Consider the following 12,744-nt stretch of genomic DNA (forward strand, 5'->3'; position numbering starts at 1 on the left):
GGTCTCAAAGATACATCCGTACTCCCACGTTCACAGAATTATTCATAAATAGCCAAATGTCCATTGACAGACCAATGGATAAAGCAAAATGTGGTATGCCCAACCATATGACAGAATATCATTCAGCCTTAGAAAGGAATTCTAACATATGCTACAATGTGGATGAACTTTGGGGACATTAGCGACAAGCTAGGCACAAAAAGACAAGTACTGTGCAATTTCACTGATTTATTTAGAGTAGTCATATTCATAAAGACAGAAAGAATGGTGGTTGCCAGGGGCTATAGGGACTTACTGTTTCATGGGTACAGAGGTTCAGTTTTGCAAGACAGAAATGTTCTAGAGATTGGTTGCACAACATGATAAATAAACGTAACACTACTGAACTATACAGTTAGAAATGGTTAAGATGGTAAATGTTATGTTCTGTGTGTTTTACAACTAAAACTAAATTAAAAATTTTTTTAATGTTTATTCATTTTTGAGGGAGGGAGGGAGGGGGGAGAGAGAGAGAGAGAGAGAGAGAGAGAAGGAGGAGGAGCAGAAAGGGAGACATAGAATCTGAAGCAGGCTCCAAGCTCTGAGCTATTAGCACAGAGCCCAACGCAGGGCTTGCCAGGAACTGTGAGATCATGACCTGGGCTGAAGTCGGATGTTTAACCGACTGAGCCACTCAGGTGCCCCATCCCAGCTCATTTTTTGATGGAAATAAAAATAATAACGCCCAACCATTCAGGGCTCCTTCCCAAACCCCCCCAACCCCCGGCGGGAGGTTAGACAAGCCTATGAAGAAATGTACCTTTGGTTAAAGTCTAAGTGATCTGAGTGTCAAAGCCCCCTGAACAAACTTAGGGAGATGGGAGAGAAATAGGAGTTACCTAAATGTTAACAGGACACATGGAGGTTTTTTTCCTAGTGAGTTATTTTATAAGTTTTTTCCAGAGGGAGCCTTAAAAGGAAGATCACCCTTGAGGCAGAGGGAATAACTCTGTCTTTCTGCCTATCTACAATAATATCACAGTATGAGGCATGCATATAAATTATTTTTTATTTTACTCTGATGATTGGGAAAAGATACTAACATATAAAATCAAACCAAAGCTAACAAATAACTTGCAGTTTACTGGCTAACCTTACTAAAATAAAGACAAATCTGCTTAAACTGAAAAAAAAAATGCTCTCACTGGTACTTTGCTTTGGCTGGGACCTTTGAAATTAAATTAAGGCCAAGGTGCTGAAGATAATAATCACTTTCACACCATCGACCTTTCCCTCTCTTAGTACACATGGTACTGGCAAACAGCAGCACAGATATTTGGATGGGTGACCAACCAGTCAGTGCTCTGCCTATGCAAGACCTTTGGAAGCAATCCCTTCAACCAACGGTGTACTCTGAAAGATTCACTTTCAGATGGGAAGGCTCTGCCCAAATATATTTCTCAGGACTGATGAGGGCTTGCCGTGCAGCAGCACATGAGGTAGATTCTCTCCGCATTTTGCAGATGTTTCTGTGGTGCTTTAACCAGGGGGGTGAGTGTTGTTCACGACCAGAACACCAGGCTCCACCTTCCTACATGTGGGAATGCCACTCCATGTTCCCAGGCTGCGCGCCAGGCTGCAAGTCTGTCCCAGATCCTAACTCTTCAAATCCAGGGGGATGCTTTCTTCGTCCACAGGTTGTTTAGGGTTTAACTGGCTGCTCAGAGTTAAAAAGGAGTATCTCAAGCCCCCTGCCATGCTGAGAGGAGAAAAAAAAAGTGAGAATAAATACATCTCATAGGTGGACCACCAGCAGTTCCTGATATCTTTATCAATACAGCCAGCTCAATTTGAAGGGAATTTTTCTCCTCAAATTTGTGGATGACTTGATGAGAATCACTCCTCTAATTTAGAGATCTTTTGGGGAAAGAAAAAGAGTAGATCAAATCTAGTACAAAACTTTGGAGAGAAAACAAAAACTGGTTTATTGTTGAATCAATTGTACTATTGTCCTAAAACAGGGCCCCATGTCTGGGATCCCAAAATGCCTTTCAAAAGTATCTCAGCCACTCCTCCCAATATCCTTAGAGTTTGGTGTTCTGACAGAGCAGGACATCAGTGAGGCCCACTTTACAAGAGGAAGACACATAACTTAGGAGACTTTTTTGTGAGAAAGACACATGAATTAAATTTAGATCTCAGCCCCTTGAATTTTCATTACACACATCCCTATGATCCATGTGAAGGAGCATGTCATAAAAACAGATGAACTGAGTGATTTAAGTAAAATTATCTTAGAAACTAAAATGTCAAAACATCTTGCATTCTTTCACTTATAAACCAGACCTTTTAAAATTCATATTTTACTAAAATTAGTTCATTTAGGGGTGCCTGGGTGGCTCAGTCGGTTAAGTGTCCGACCTCAGCTCGGGTCATGATCTCGTGGTTCGTGGGTTCGAGCCTCACTTTGGGCTCTGTGCTGACAGCTCAGAGCCTGGAGCCTACTTCGAATTCTGTGACTCCCTCTCTCTCTGTCCCTCCCCAAGTACTCTCTCTCTCAAAAATAAACATTTAAAAAAAATTAAATGAGTTCATTTAGAAATCCCACTTACCAAATATTTAACCCTATGAAGTTTAACACAGAGAAAATGTAGTCTCCACCAACAAACATCCCAATGTAGGCAATGGATACATTCTGCAGAAAGAGAGAAAGGATTAGTCATTTTATTTTTGTTTTATTAAAGTTTATTTATTTATTTATTTATTTTGAGAGAGAGAGAAAATGTGAGCCAGGGAGGGGCAGAGAGAGAGAGGGAGGAAGAGAATCCCAAGCAGGCTCCATGCTGTCAGCACAGGGCCCAACTCAGGGCTCAACCTCCCAAACCACACAATTGTGACCTGGGCCAAAAATCAAGAGCTGGACACTTAACTGACCGAGCCATCCAGGCACCCCAGATCAATCATTTCAAAAATGAAGAATTTAGGGCGGAAATACAAGTATATGGTAAAATGTGAAACTAAATATTATAGTTACTTTGCCCAGAGACTTATATGTACATAGCAGGTGTTCACAGAGCGTTGAATTAATGAATAAAAAATCATTAATATATGGCTTTATAAAGAAGTAAGGTAGGGGCACCTCGCTGGCTCAGTCGGTTAAGTGTCCGACTTCAGCTCAGGTCATGATCTCACGGTTCATGGGTTCGAGCCCCGCGTCAGGCTCTGTGCTGACAGCCAGCTCAGAGCCTGGAGCCTGCTTCAAATTCTGGATCTCCCTCTCTCTCTGACCCTCCCCTGCTCACATGGTCTCTCTCTCTCTCTCTCAAAAATAAATAGAACATTAAAAAAAGAAGAAGTAAGGTGAATTATGGCATGATATTTACAGAACACTGCATCATTTATGCCCCTTGCGTTTAACACACAGGAAAAAAAGATATGTAAGAGTTGAGTTATAATCAGCTTTCCAGATCCCATCTCTTTACCATTATTGGGTAGTGAATTTTAATCATCCTGACCCTAAGCTCAGACAGATCAGATATCAAGCAAATTCTAAGCAGCACCCTGCCCAGTATATTCTAGGAGGGTCTGGGCAGCCAGCAGTCAACTGTTAAAGCAGGCAGTATTTCTCACCCACTCTATTCACATGAACAGAGAAACAAAGCAACTGTATGAGAGAACGCAGAACACCCCACCCTCCTTTTCAGTCCTGTGTGTATTCAAATGTACACACACAAAACACACCTACACGCAATCCATGAGTTTAGAACCTTATAAGTGAGCATATACTTAGATTGAAAACAGTTCTTCATGAGGCTTCCCTTTTTTAGTCAGCAGGTTCTCCCAGAAAACCAAACCATACTAACAAGGTACCAAAGGAGGTATCTTGGTGAGCACAGAAATTTGGAATTTTTTTCAGCTTTTCTTCATTTTCCCAGATCATCCCCTCCCACCACCCCTAATTTTAAAGTCATAATTTGTCTCTTCTTTTTAAATCAACAAGCCCTCCCTGTTTTATTGATTAGGGGATGAGAAGACCTAAGAACAGATCACCTGGTGCAGCTGAAAATGTCAGAAGCCTCCATGCTCACTATCCCACGCGTAATAACAATAAAATCAAACTCGGCTTCTATCATGAAGACTGGATTCATGGCTGATTTCCCAAGGTGTCACCCCCTTACCTTGATGGCTCCAACCACTGCCGTCGTGAGGGCCGAATTGTAATAGCTGCACAAAACTGTGGAGTACATCAAGAGAAACCTGGGGCAAGGAAGCAAAGGCTTGGTTGTGTGCCTTACTGTGCTGCATGTAATAACACATTAAGAAGAGTCCCCACATGACCTACCCACAAGTGCTTTAAACAAATAAGCAAGAAAAACGTATGATAAAGATTTTATAACCTACATCTTAAAACATCCCTTTTATAACTCCAACTTGTTACAAGAAAATGGTCCAGTGGTGAACTGGCCAAACTTTCTTCCTTGGGAGTGCTTTTCATTCTGTCTATGCATTTCCCATTCTATTTCCATGCAAAGGGGGTAAGGATGGGGAAAGTTTCTGTAATGGTCTGAAACCTTTTGTTTAACAGCTATGTCACACAGTGCTCTCAAATCTTCTGTGCATCAGAATCACCTGGCACACTTTTAACACACAATGATGCCTGACAGAAGTTTTCTTCCTGCTGATTTGAGGTGGGGCCTTGGCTGTATGCAGTATCAAAGCTCTACAGATAATTCTCATGTGCAGCAGCTGAGAACCACTGGTGTTAGAAGCGAAAATCAGTGAAGGGTCACTGGCTTCGGATGAAAGAGACTGAAATTAATGGATTCCACAGCAATGAGACAACAAAAAGAAACAAAAGATATCCAAATTGGTAAGTAAGAAATAAAGTTTTCACTATTTGCAGATAATGTGATAATATATAAAGAAAACTCAAAAGACTCCACCAAAAAACTGCCAGAATTGATCAACAAATTTAGTAAAGTCACAGGATACAAAATCAATGCATAGAAATCTGTTGCTTTTCTATACACTAATAATGAAGCAGTAGAAAGAGAAATTATGACAACAATCCCATTTACAATTGCACCAAAAATAATAAGACACCTAGGAATAAACTTAACCAAAGAGGTGAAAGACCTGTCCTCTGAAAACTATAAAACACTGATGAAAGAAATTGAAGATGACACAAAGAAATGGAAAGATCTTCCATGATCATGGATTGGAAGAACAAATATTGTTAAAATGTCTATACTACCTAAAGCAAGCTACAGATTTAATGTAATGCCTATAAAAACACCAACAGGATCTTTCACAAAACTAGAACAAACAATTCTAAAATTTGTATGGAACCATAAAAGACACCAACTAATCAAAGTAATCCTAAAAAGAAAACCCAAAACTGGAGGTATCATAATTCCAGATTCCAAGTTATATTACAAAGCTGTAGTCATCAAAACAGTATAGTACTGGCACAAAAATAGATCAAAGAACAGAAAACCCAGAAATAAACCCACAATTAAATGGTCAATTAATCTTCCACAAAGGAGGCAAGAACATACAATGTGAAAGCAATCTCTTCAACAAATGGTGTTGATAAAACTGGACAGCAATGTGCAAAGCAATGAAACTGGATCACTTTCTTTCACTGTACACAAAAATAAACTCAAGATAGATTAAGAACTTAAATATGAGTCCAAAAACCATAAAAATCCTAGAAGAGAGCACAGGCAGTAATTTCTTTGACATTGGTCATAGCAACATTGAAACAGGTCTCCCAAGACGTAGGAAATAAAAGCAAAAGTAAACTATTGGGACTACATCAAAATAAAAAGCTGCATGGCAAAAGATACAATCAATAAAACTAAAAGGCAACCTACTAAATGGAAGAAGATATTTGAAAATGATAATCTGATAAAGGGTTAATATCCAAAACCTATAAAGAACTTATTAAACTCAATGTCCCCAAAATAAATAATCCAGTAAAAAAAATGGGCAGAACACATAAACAGACATTCCTACAAAGAAGACATCCAGATGGGCAACAGACACATGAAAAGATGCTCAACATCACTGATCATCAGGGAAATGCAAATCAAAAGTACAATGTGATATCATCTCACACCTGCCAGAGTGTTTAAAATCCAAAACACAGGAAAGAAGTGTTGGTAAGGATGTGGAGAAAAAGGAATACCTGTGTGCTTCTGGTGGGAATGTAAACTGGTGCAGCCACTGTGGAAAACAGTATGGAGGTTCTTCATAGAGTAAAAACAGAACCACTCTATGATCTAGTAATCACACTACTATGTATTTACCCCCAAAATACAAAAACACTAATTCAAAATACAAAATCACCCCTATGTTTAGTGCAGCATTATTTACAATAGCCAAATGATAGAAGCAGCCCAAGTGTCCATCAAGAGATGATGGATAATGGCACTTGTAGAACGGAAGGGATATCTAGCATACCCAGTATGACTGATGAATGGAAAATAGCCTTGATTCTGATCACTCTTGGTCAGCTTCTCTCTTTTCATTCTCTGTTTCTTTTTCTTTCCTTCCTTCCTTTCCTCCCTCCCTCCTTTCTTCCTTTCCTTTCCTCCCTCTATCCTTCCTTCCTCCATACTTCCTCCCTCCATCCCTCCCTCCCTCCCTCCCTCTCTCTCTTTCTTTCTTTCTATAAAACTTATGGGCACCTAGGTGGCTCAATCAGTTATGCTTCTGACTCTTGATCTCAGTGTTGCAAATTCAAACCCTGCACTGGGATCCACACTGGGTGTGAAGCCTAGTTTAAAAAATTAAATTTAGGGGCACCTGGGTAGCTCAGTCAGTTAAGTGTCCGACTTTGGCTCAGGTCATGAGCTCACAGTTCATGGCTTTGAGCCCATGTTGGGCTCTGTGCTGCCAGCTCAGAGCCTGGAGCCTGCTTCAGATTGTCTCCCTCTCTCTCTGCCCCTCCTCTGTTCACTCTCTGTGTATCTCTATCTCTCTCTCAAAAATAAACATAAAAAAATTTTTTAATTAAAAATTTAAAAATTAAGAGTTTTGTGTTATAGGCTTATGAGTCATGTTTACTCTAAAGTGGAGGTTAAGGTTGTTTAAGAACTTCAAGCTCAGTAATTTTGAACACTGAGACATTCATCTGGGATGTAATAGCAACATTTAGTATTGACCATCACTGTTAAAACAATTTTTTGTTTTCCTCAAGTTAGTTCTGTTGTACGAGAGTGCCTCGGCAGCAAGCGTGTGTAGATTAAAACAGTTACGCTTATGTTAAATGCTGCTCTTTTTTTAAGATCGGGGACAGTTTTGAAATGTAATACCAATACTTTAGGAGTTTAGTGATATTGTTTGTATGAGATTCTGAGGCTTTGATTTAAATCTTTCCTTGTATTGTGATTTCCATTAGATGTATTGTACTAAGTGAAATTTATTAAATAAATCTTTTATTTTTTTAACGCTTTTTTATTTATTTCTGAGAGAGAGCGAGAGCGAGAGAGAGAGAGCATGAGCAAGGGAGGATGAGAGAGAGAGGGAGATAACAGAATCTGAAGTAGTCTCCAGGCTGTGAGCTAGCTGTCAGCACAGAGCCCGATGCGGGGCTCAAACCCACAGTGAGATCATGACCTGAGCCAAAGTCAGATGCTTAACCGACTGAGCCACCCAGGTGCCCCAATAAACCTTTCTTTTAAAAACTGGGAAAAAAGAGATGAACGGATAAAGAAGATGTGCTATATACACACACAAATGGAATATTATTCAGCCATAAAAAAGAATGACATCTTGCTATTTGCAATGACCTAGATGGAGCTAGAAAATATTATGCTAAGAGAAATAAGCCAATCGGAGAAAGACAAACACCTTGTGATTTCATTCATATGTGGAATTTAAAGAACAAGTGAGCACAGGAAAAAAGAGAGGGAGAGACCAAGAAACAGACGGTTACCACTGGGGAGGTGGGTAGGGGGATGGGTGAAATAGGTAGGTGATAGGGACTAAAGAGTGTGAGTGTGAGAGAGACAGAGAGAGAAATTAGTGGATTCCACATGTCAGTGATAATCCTATACCCTATGACCAAAGTGAATTCACCAGACATTCAACATTGAGCACTATATTGACAAGAAAATGACTACAAATTATGACCAAGCACCAGACAAAAAGTATATATGTATAGGAAAGAATCCAATCAGAAGAAATACATTCATTTCAATCAAGAAGTGAGATAATTAGCTGCAGCCTAAGTGGGGTGCAAATTCCATCCAAGAGAAATAATAAGATGTGTTTGATTTTAAAGCTAAATCCCAGTTAGGAGGCATAAACCTGGACACTCCCCCTCTGCCCCCAGTGACAGAGTGGAGGGAATCAGACTCTTCAGAAAGGGCTCAGCTCGAGCCCCTGTGTCTTAGGTAGTCTCTTCCTGCCGTAATTTAGTGCCCAGCCCAGGTGAGAATCTCTGACTGCTAGTAATAGACTCCAGATCACAAATCTTCAACACAGTAACTGCTTTTGGCCTCAGTATGTTTCTTAAAGGGGATAGTAAAGAAAAAATATTAGATAAAGTACACCAAGCTTTCATGTTAAGGACTAAACTCAATTACAACCTTAAATTCTATAATCTTCACAATACCATGTCTCTGTTATTAAGGTAATTCCCACAATTTGACAAGTTAGAAGACCTATCATCTTGGCCTCTGTGATTTGAAACTGAAATCTGCAATTGGGATTAGACTTGCAATTTTCATTTGAAAGAAGTAAGAAAATATGAGTCCATATGAACCTAAGTATCTGATGTTTAAAAGAGGCTGATTTACCACATTTCTAAGTTTGGTTTATTTGGTTTCAAAGGGTTGCTTAGGTGTGTTAAGCAACCTGGCTGTTAAGTTTTGCTAGGGCCTCATTAGGACTTAGAATAGCTGGCGAAAAATCAGATGAACTCTATTTACAAATGCAGTTTAAAAAGCTTAATTTTTTTCTAAATCACTGAGTAGTAAACGAGACTAACTTACAGCAAATTGTTTAGGTTTTAATCAGCTAAACTTGAGTTAATAAACCATTAATCAAATAATGAAAGTAAATATTATGTTAATACAAAAATTAGTAACTTTATTGGGGCGCCTGGGTGGCTTAGTCGGTTGAGCGTCCGACTTTCGCTTGGGTCATGATTTCGCGGTTCATGGGTTCGAGCCCCGCGTTGGGCTCTGTGCTGACTGTCAGCTCAGAGCCTGGAGCCTATTTCGGAGTCTGTGTCTCCCTCTCTCTCTGACCCTCCCCTGCTCACGCTGTCTCTCTCTCTATCCTAGAAATAAATAAAAATATTTTTAAAAAAATTAGTAACTTTATAAATACAGCAACAGTGTGTATAAATTGAATTTAAAGGCTTAAAAAAACCTAAGTTTTTAAATGTTTATAAATTTAATAAATTCAACATTAACCCAGAGCCCCGGGAACTATAAAAAATCCTATTCATGCATAAAATAAAAAGATTAAAAAACTCAATGTGATGTTACTGAGTGCCTTACTCTGCTAGGTCCAGATAACCCACAGCATCCGCCCTGGAGGAGGTGAGTCTAATAAAATACCAGAGATTATAGCACAGAGAAGGGGTCTAACCCAACTTAGGGGACACAGAAAAGTTTCTTGCAGGCTTCCTAAATTAGTACAGACTTAAACCCAAGGCAATCATGGTTTCTACTTTTATTTTTATTTTAAAATGCCTACCCCAGGGTTCCAATCATGCAATGTTTTCTCCATCCCACATTTTAGTGAAACCAGCTCCACCTACATTCAGAATTGGAGAATACCTTGGATATAAGATCCCAGTATCCATCTACCATGAATGTGGGTAACTAGGACACAAACTCATCAGCTGNTAGATGAAAATGCTGCATTTCTTAGTATCACCACTAGGTGTCCCCAGAGAGGAGAGGTAGATAGATGATAGATAGATAGATAGATATACATATATACACAGATATAGATATATATCCACAAGGATCAAAGTAGTGTATTACAATTTTCTTTATAAGAAACAATCTATTGTGCTCGCTTCGGCAGCACATATACTGTAAGAAACAATCTATTTCTGTATTCAAATATGCACCTATATAATCCTTTAGCTAAGAAGACCAAGGTTCTAGACTAAAAGAACCTCTGTTAACTCAGTACAAAGGAAACCATATCACTTTTAACACTAAAAATGTCAACCTCCACGTGACAGTGCTTTTGCTTTTAGCATCCGTGGATTAACAAAATACAAAGATATTTAAAAGCACAGCTGAATTATCAGCAGCTTCTTGACATTCTGTATTTTTTAGATCAGATATCTATGTAAATTTGAAAAATAATAGTACATATATGTGATACACGTTCAGACAACAGATGCCAGCAGTGTGTTTCAGCTTATAGGTCCCAAGACATGGATGTTCTCACATGGAAACCCCTGGAGTAGAACTCCTGCTCTGAGGTTCTTACCGTTTCTGAAAATGACACCAAAAAAATAAATGATTTACCCAATGTTGTATGGCACACTGGTGCAAGTCACAAACAGAACTCAAACGATCTCGTTTACATGTGCTGGTTATCATTCTGTTAATGAGCATATACATAAATTCAACACAAATGTTCAAATAATAATGGGCCACTTTTACATTCCTTCCACAAACCACAGTGGTACCCTAGCACATTAGTCTAATTCCAGATTTCAAGGAATTTCAAGTAATCTCATCTCACCCATCTCTAGTAAAAAGACACTCCTACCCAAGCCCTCAGTGGTGTGCCAGGGATGCCAAAATTGTGGCATAACTGTGGTCCATCCTCCCAAAGCACCAATTTTACACTAAGATTTGTTGAGAATGTGGGAATAACTGCACTCTTTAAAGGGCCTTTGCTCCTGTGTCCCTGCTATCCGCAGGGTCCTGTTTTCTCTTGTCTGCTACATCTTGGCTGGAATAGTGAAGGTTCAATGAACAGAACATTTTTTTATCCTGTGATTAGAAAATATATGATACTTCTATGTTTTTATTAAGGAATATATTACTCCTTCAGTTGGACCAAAAGGTCTGCTACTGGGGCAGAAAGAGATTAGAATAATCACCTCCAAGGCCCAAGGGCTGGTGCCAGCCACTGGTATGAACAAACTGAAGCCTGGAATTTTTCGGCAAGATTAAAAAGACCTGCAGAGCGACCTTTTGAAAATCTAGTTTGTCCACTTAAATTTCAGCCTATGTTTTACTTTTGCCTGCATTAAATGATCTAGGCTCCCACAATCCAGTTTACCTTCCTGACATAATTAAACTCAATCATATGTTTTATTTACAAACTCCTGATTACAGACAGCATTTCTGAGAGCTGAATCTTTCTACCATAATTCAACAGAAAATTAAAAGTCTGCCCTTTTCACCATTCCATTCACTTAACATACATTTTTTAACTGTTAAAATTCTGTAATAATATTTTCAACATAGGACAAAGGTTTGGTGGTTAGAAAAAGAAGTTTGAAATGCAAACTTGAAAGAGTGAAAATAAGTAAGAAGCTGAGCATCAGAGTCCTCTGGAATCAAGGGTTGGGATGCATATGTATGAGCCCTAAGTCGTTCCTTGAGCAGGGGCTAAAGAAAAGGGACAGATGAGCCCGTACCAGTTGTTCTGAAGACCAAGAATGTGCTCAGAAGCTTACAATGGCTTCTCTTACTATGAAAAAATAAATGATCCAATGCTTTGAGTGAGAAACTTCAAGAAAAGTTTCTGAAAAATCCACTATGCCAAAATTGGAGTTTCCTTCAAGAGCAGTTTCAGAATTAAAATTTAATGACTGAAGGTAAAGTACAGCTGATCCTTGAACAACATAGGAGCTAGGGGTGCCAACCCCACCAACCCTCCAGTCAAAAATTTAGGTATAACTTTTGACTTCCCAAAACCTTAACTGCTAATAGCCTACTGTAGAGCAGCAGCCTAACTGATAACATAGTCAATTAACACATACTTTGTGTATTATATGCATTACATACTGTATTCTTACAATAAAGCAAGTTAGAGAAAAGGAAATGTTATTAAGAAAATTCATAAGGAAATGAATTATTGGGACCTCATCAAGATAAAAAGCTTCTGCAAAGCAAAGGAAACCATCAACAAAACTAAAAGGCAACTGATGAAATGGGAGAAGATATATGCAAATAACATTATCAAATAAAGGATTAGTATCTAAAATCTATAAAGAACTTATCAAACTCAACACCCAAAAACCAAATAATCCAGTAAAGAAATGGGCAGAAGATATGAATAGACACTTCTCCAAAGAAAATATCCAGGTGGCTAACAGACACATGAAAAGATGCTCAACATTACTCATCATCAGGGAAATACAACTCAAAACCAAAATGAGATACCACCTCACACCTGTCAGATGGCTAAAATTAACAACTCAGGAAACAACACATGCTGGTGAGGATGTAGAGAAAGGGGAACTCTCTTGCACTATTGGAGGGAATCCAAACTGGTGTACCCACTCTGGAAATTGTATGGAGGGGCCTCAAAAAATTAAAAATAGAACTACCCTATAACCTAGGAATTGCACTACTAGGGATTTATCCAAAGGATACAGAAATGCTGATTTGAAGGGGCACATGCACCCCAATGTTTATAGCAGCATTATCAACAATAGCTAAATATAGAAAGAGCCAAATGGCCATCAACTGATGACTACATAAAGAAGATGTGGTATGTATATATACAATGGAATATTACTCGGTGGTCAAAAACAATGAAATCTTG

General features: G+C 38.8%; 1 protein-coding gene across 1 annotated transcript in view; it reads right to left on the reverse strand.

Moving 5' to 3' along the window:
* Positions 1–213: 213 nt before the first annotated feature.
* SLC35D2 (solute carrier family 35 member D2) overlaps positions 214–12,744 on the reverse strand; it is a 55,518-nt gene continuing 42,987 nt past the window's right edge. The window contains exons 10-12 of the mRNA XM_077749552.1: positions 4,158–4,236; positions 2,592–2,674; positions 214–1,738 (exon numbers count right to left, since the gene is read on the reverse strand). Coding sequence (XP_077605678.1) covers positions 1,636–1,738; positions 2,592–2,674; positions 4,158–4,236 — 265 coding nt within the window. The 3' untranslated portion in view covers positions 214–1,635. The remainder of the gene's footprint in view (positions 1,739–2,591; positions 2,675–4,157; positions 4,237–12,744) is intronic.

The sequence above is a fragment of the Crocuta crocuta genome, unplaced genomic scaffold, assembly GCF_008692635.1.
Source record: "Crocuta crocuta isolate KB4526 unplaced genomic scaffold, BGI_CrCroc_1.0 scaffold99, whole genome shotgun sequence".
Taxonomy (NCBI): domain Eukaryota; kingdom Metazoa; phylum Chordata; class Mammalia; order Carnivora; family Hyaenidae; genus Crocuta; species Crocuta crocuta.